We start from the raw sequence: 6,240 nt of genomic DNA, 5'->3' as shown, positions 1-6,240 counted from the left end.
TGCTTGGCGAACACGTACCTAGTAAAGTTGTAATCCATTATCCAGACAATTGTGAAATCAGAATTAACCAGTATCGTTAAGTCAAGACCTATCCAAGGAGATTTTTTACATTGTGAATCGATTGTTGTTTTGAATTTTAATTGTCCGTAACAGTGTAGCGAGCGAGTAGCCGCACGGGCTAATGTATTATGTCATTTTATAAGCTTTTGGAAATTCTCACTTACAGCTGCCCACCACCGTGTCCGCAAACCTTACATGCTGGCTCAGATTGGCTGCCTAGATGACTAAGTTGAAAGTCAATCGATTTTCACTGGACGTGACTGACTTGCTAGACACTCAAATACGGCTCTCATATATACACTTTGGGTTTCGACATTCGTAAGAGTTCAAGACTGGACCGTATCGATTATCAATCGCGTTCAATCGCAGATTTGTAGATTTTCAGATGTTCCCGCTTTCGAAACGACACCTCCAAAGTCCCTTATCACAGATCCTTATCACCTTCTCTGACTTTTGAGGTTCAACCGACCCACGGACACGACTTTTATAATTACAACGACTCAGTTTCCGTGGACCGAAATGCACTTTCAGCTTATTCGGGTGGTCCGGGGGTCTCCCCCAGCGAAGCTTGAAGAGCTAGTAATCAATAAAAACTGATAATGTGTACATTTTCGGATTTTCAAATCTTTAATTTTAAATACCTATAAACAAAAAAAAATCGTGTATATATATCTTATATAAAACTTATTTATTTTAAACTATATTGTATCCAAACAAACAAATAAAAAATAAAAAAATAGATTAAATTGTTTTGAAATGAAAATTGTTTTTTTACGTGACAAGTTAAATATTAACAAACAAAAATTATTATAGATAGAAAATGAACATAAATATGTATATATAATGCAACTATGTACTCGTATTTAGTATATCTATTCGACAAAATATAAAGGTACCGTTTAACATATTATTGTAATTTGTAAATATTTCGAAAATGATGTTATACAAACAAAAATGATACAATGAATGGTTTTTACTAGTTTATCTAAATATTATAAATGGATATTGTAACAGTTTTACCAGGAAAACTATACCTGAACAAATATACAATTCATACATATCCAAATCTAAAGCCCTTTGGAAAAGTTTTTAGTAGGATCTGATAATTCAACAGAATTATTACTCTTGAGTATATTTAAGTAGTTAGTGATAGTCAGTAGTATTTAAAACATGGTATTTTTTTATTGCGGTGTGCAGAATTATAGTTGTTCCGCTGGAATTGAATTGAGTGGACTTGATTAAGCACTTATAGAACTATTTGTTTCAGTCGAATTGATAGATGTCGGAGCGATTTTGCCAAAATCAGAGGGACCTAAGACCATATTATATTTTATTATCTTTCCTGGGATTGAAAGTAATCCGATCATAAATTTTGGCGAAATCATTGATACTATTATTGGTATTAACGGTAAAATAAATAGTGGTAACATAACAAATTTAGAAAATAACAACATATTAAAAATTGAAATAGTCTTAAAAAAGACAAGCATCAGGGAGATTTTAAGTTTAAACAGAAAAAAAAGTATTATCTTTATGAAACCTACTGATTTTAGTTTGACTAGCCCCAGTTTAATAAACGCCAACAATAAACTAACTCTTCGCCAATTTAAGTTGCTCAGTCGCAGGGAAATCGGTGTGGGAATTTGTACATTCATAATATTTGATGTTTCTGGGCTTATTACATTTAGTGTTTGAGGATTTGTGGGGGAATCGGGTAATATTATTACTTCAGGATTCATATTTGTTACTTGAGGATTTGTATTTCCACTTTGGACCAATACTGACATTTCACCATTTTTTAGTATCAGTGGGTTGCTTCCACGGTAAAATCCGATAGATGGAGCATAATATAGATTTAATACTTCAGGAACTCTGTTTGCTTGTCTAGTTAGAAGGTCAGACCCATCTTCATCGTATTTACTAGGTGGATTGAGTACTCCTTTTTCAAAAGAAGGTCTACTTAAGCCATCAACATTTTCTATTATTTCTGACGAGGTGAGGTTTGAAATTAATGTCTGTTCTGGCTTAAATAACGTGGTCCATCCATTTTCCTCATTTGGGTTTTCAATTTCTTCTAAGTCCTTGTCGTTCATATCATGTATTGTATTTTGTAGATCAACTGAAATGTTTTTTTTTGATTCTGATTCCAACGAATCTGTGTGTGTAGAAGAATGGTCATGGTTATACGTTTGACTATGATTTGAGCTGCATACAAAGTAAACAAAGTAAACAATTTATATTAAATAAATATTAAAGTATAAGTGTAATTTAAAAATAAACATTTATGTAACCTGTGATTTCTACTCCCCCCCCCCCTCACACACACACACACACACAAAATTCAGTTGTGTTCAACCGTCAGTTAGTTTGAATGTCAATATAAAGGTATTTATTTGTTCGCTATTGTTACTGTTCCGAAGTTTCGACTTGAGTGGTTATTTGCAGTGTAGCCATTGCAAATCTTAATTTTTTTTAAACTTTTATTTTAAACTGTTACCTCGAACATTTTTTGCTATCCTGTCATATTCAGTTTTTCTCTTTAATGGTTACTCTCTATCATTTTATACGCATCAAACACAAGTACTACATGAGCAATATTCGCAATACTTGATGACTGATGTAAAGGTGGAAGCACTGTATAGCGATTCGTACCTACCCGTTGTCAGTTGGACCCAAATTCTGTGCGTCCTCCAGTCTTCGGTTATCATGCTGGTTGACTGGATGCAAGATTTTCATTTCGGAGGGGGTGAATATCGGAGGAGCTTTCACGTCAGAAACTACTGAAACCGGTCCGTAATCATGTACACCTGACAGTGGTTTCACCAAAAAAACACATAGAAATGTCAAGGCGACAGTTACCGCTACCATGGTTGACATAATGTTGGTGGATGGTGTTGGTGAATGAGCAGTGAGCACAGTCAACTTTCCCGGAACCGGCAGTGATATGCGCAATTGATGAAATATATGTCTACATTATATGTTATCTAAAATATAGATTATTGATAATAGATCATTATGATATATTATATCACCTTGGATATTATAGAAAATTCCTATACATTATCAAATATATATTAGTACAAACCTTTGGCCTTATAAAAATATCATATAATATATATATATATATATATATATACAGGATGATTTTTTAGCTTTGCATGCTCGTCCCCATTTTCCCCTTTAATAGTACATTTATTCAAATTCTTTTAATAGAATTTTTAAGTAGACCTAAAGACCATATTTTCAAATTTATAATATTTTTGATCCAATTAAGGAGTTTCCTGTGGCGATAAAAACTTCTAACTTCTATTTTTAAAATGAGAACCCCTCTTTTTCACAGAAAATTATTTAGCAGAGGATTTTTTTTTGAAAATGTTGATGTATCTAAATCTAAATTCTAATGAGTATTTTCTAAGTTATTAAAATGTTTATACTATAAATGGTTTTTTTAAAAATAAAAGCTTTATGTAAAGTTAGATGGAGTATCTATTTATAGATACTTGAATATTTTTTACAAATCATTTATATTGATAAATCAATAAAATAATCCCTAACTTTTTCAAATCGTGTTAGCCTTCTATCATTAATTTAACCATTACCATAGACATTATATTACCTTAAGACACAAGTTACATAACTCAAAGCTATTAGCTTGAATTTTGATTTAGATACATCAAAATTATCAAAAAAAATATCTGCTAAATAATTAAAAATTAAAATGGGTGGTTCCTATTAGAAAAACTGAAGTTAGCATTGCTACAGTATGATCCTTAAGTGGTACAAAAAATTTCAATGATTCAAAAAATAGGTTTAATGTGTATTTAAAAATTCCAAAAATTTGAATTCTAATAAATACCTACAACATTTATTCATAAAAATAATATTTACAATTTTAAAGTGTTGGACGTTGGCAGTAAATGTATCAAATAAAAATATTTATTAAAAACTATCGAGTATTATGAGTAATTAGACTTCCAGTTTATAAGTATGTTATGTTAACAAATTTTATAAAAAACGTGAATAATAATTGTTAATTCAATTTGTTTAATATTGTTTTCAATAAAACCATCATGTAGCCACATAGTTTAAATAAATTTATAGCAATGTTAATTACTAGTATAAATTTGTATAAATACAGTTAGAATTACACGAATAGAACAATAATCAAAATACTCACTAATTCACATCATTATTGTTTATTCACCAATGAATATCTTGTCCATAATTAATTTGATGTTGTAGATTTTCAATAAAATGATACACATACTAGCGAGAATAATAGTACTAGAAAAATATGTTTCAATGTCTTTCCTGGATCCATATTATTCGTAATGAAATAACATAAAATAGCGCAACATTGAGCATAATGCTATCATTAGCCCATTCGATAATCCCCACCTGAGTACTATTATTTCCGCATTATAGTTCATTAATAATAATTTCAAGCCGTTACAAAATACGTTACTAAAAAATAAATTTGGTAAATTATTATAAACGGTTTACGTAGGTACAACATATTATTACATTTATGATTCACGGCAATGAACTGCACTGTCCGTTTTAACTACCTACATACTGTTATTCTTTGTAAATATATGATATTATCAACCATAATAGTTAAGGTTTAATTAACTTCATTATAATAAATAGCCATTTATGTGATTACGATTCAAAAATATACACAAATAATATACCTTAGTAACAGTTGAACGTTGGGGGTAGGTGAGGGGGATCCCTCATGACCTTTTTTTCAATACTTAGTATCCGATAGCCGTAATAAGTTATATTTTTAATAATCAAATAGTGCATGTTAAAACATCAACCATATCTCCGCCATGACAAAATCATTTGACCTCCACTGATATACCTCCAGTTGTAAGTTGTGGTTTAGCATTGTGTGTGAAAAGTGAGGATAAAACTCAGAAACCGAATGCAAAATTGAAAGAACGGGTATACACGAAACTTTATTAGCACGAAACACAAAAATATATTATGTAATTCACATTTTTACTTTTTAGGTCTCTCGGTAAAAAAGCTTAATAACGTCTTAACTCAATGTTCTTCATAAATGGTTTTAAAAGCAGCAGCTTAAAATGTTTAATATTTCAAAATACATCGGAACAATTTTTTTTATGCATTTGATGTTAAAATGTTGACAAAATTGATAATATTTCATTGAAAAAATACAATTTTTCATCAATCAATTTTAATTATTTTCTTTTAAACTATGAATTACTATGAATACAAATCACAATTCACAAATAATAAATATCGATGGATCTGAAACTTTTAACCATTACGTATATTATTATTTTCTATGTACGATTAAATTTTTTTATGTTTTTACTAATCCTATTATCTTAAGATATTCATATCACCAACCTTTTTATGGTTAGTATATTTCACTACTAGATTCAGTAGTATCTATGTTGATATTAACTAAACATAGTACCTATAACAAGTTTTATTGAAAAGGATTATGTTTCGTCCGTTGTGAACCACTTTTTTGTATTCACTTATATAATGTATCACATTGAATTAATAAAATGTACTAAACCTCTACAGCGATCTAATGACGAGGTACACATATCAGTACGAATTCCCAAATTTTTAAGATCTATTTAAGGAGGTGGACTAGGTACCGATGAACATTTAAGTAAAGTACACGATTTATATGTATCAGTAGAACATTTTATTTTACATTATTACCACATATTTTTCTATAAATATTTTAATTTTAAAATTATTTTCCAGTAAATATTACATTGTATAAGTGATACGAGTTACATTCTTTATTAAAAATATACCAGGTTACACATGTCACATACTATGCTGAAAAATTATTTAAAATTAACTGTATCATGCACAATGTTTGTCTTTGAAAAATAAATTTTACATTTTTAGTTTGTATAAATCGATAATCTTATCCTATGATATATATATCAACTATCTATCTATAAAATAATAGAGCTTTTATAATATTTGCTGTTGCATCATTGAATATAGAAACCTGAAGATGATAACTGTGAAGTTTGGTGACTTCTTATTTCGTTTTTTTTTGGTATTGAAGTCATATACTATTTTAAACCAAATCTTTGGAACCATGTTAAACCTAATTTGATTATATTGCTGTTTATTTTTTTTTAGCAATTAATAAATTAATATAAAATATTTAAGTTT

At 29.3% G+C, this 6,240-nt stretch overlaps 1 protein-coding gene across 1 annotated transcript; it reads right to left on the bottom strand.

The window, feature by feature from the left end:
• Nucleotides 1-1,105: 1,105 nt before the first annotated feature.
• LOC111031033 lies at nucleotides 1,106-3,038 on the bottom strand. The gene is made up of 2 exons (XM_022310822.1): nucleotides 2,717-3,038; nucleotides 1,106-2,265 (listed from the first exon to the last, which is right to left on the bottom strand). Exons 1-2 carry the CDS (start codon nucleotides 2,935-2,937, stop codon nucleotides 1,299-1,301), a joined length of 1,188 nt encoding a protein of 395 aa, XP_022166514.1. The 5' UTR covers nucleotides 2,938-3,038; the 3' UTR covers nucleotides 1,106-1,298.
• Nucleotides 3,039-6,240: the final 3,202 nt, after the last annotated feature.

The sequence above is a fragment of the Myzus persicae genome, unplaced genomic scaffold (genome assembly GCF_001856785.1).
Source record: "Myzus persicae strain clone G006 unplaced genomic scaffold, MPER_G0061.0, whole genome shotgun sequence".
Lineage (NCBI taxonomy): Eukaryota > Metazoa > Arthropoda > Insecta > Hemiptera > Aphididae > Myzus > Myzus persicae.
Note: the sequence above shows the minus strand (reverse complement) of the source record. Positions and strands in the feature narration are given on the sequence as shown.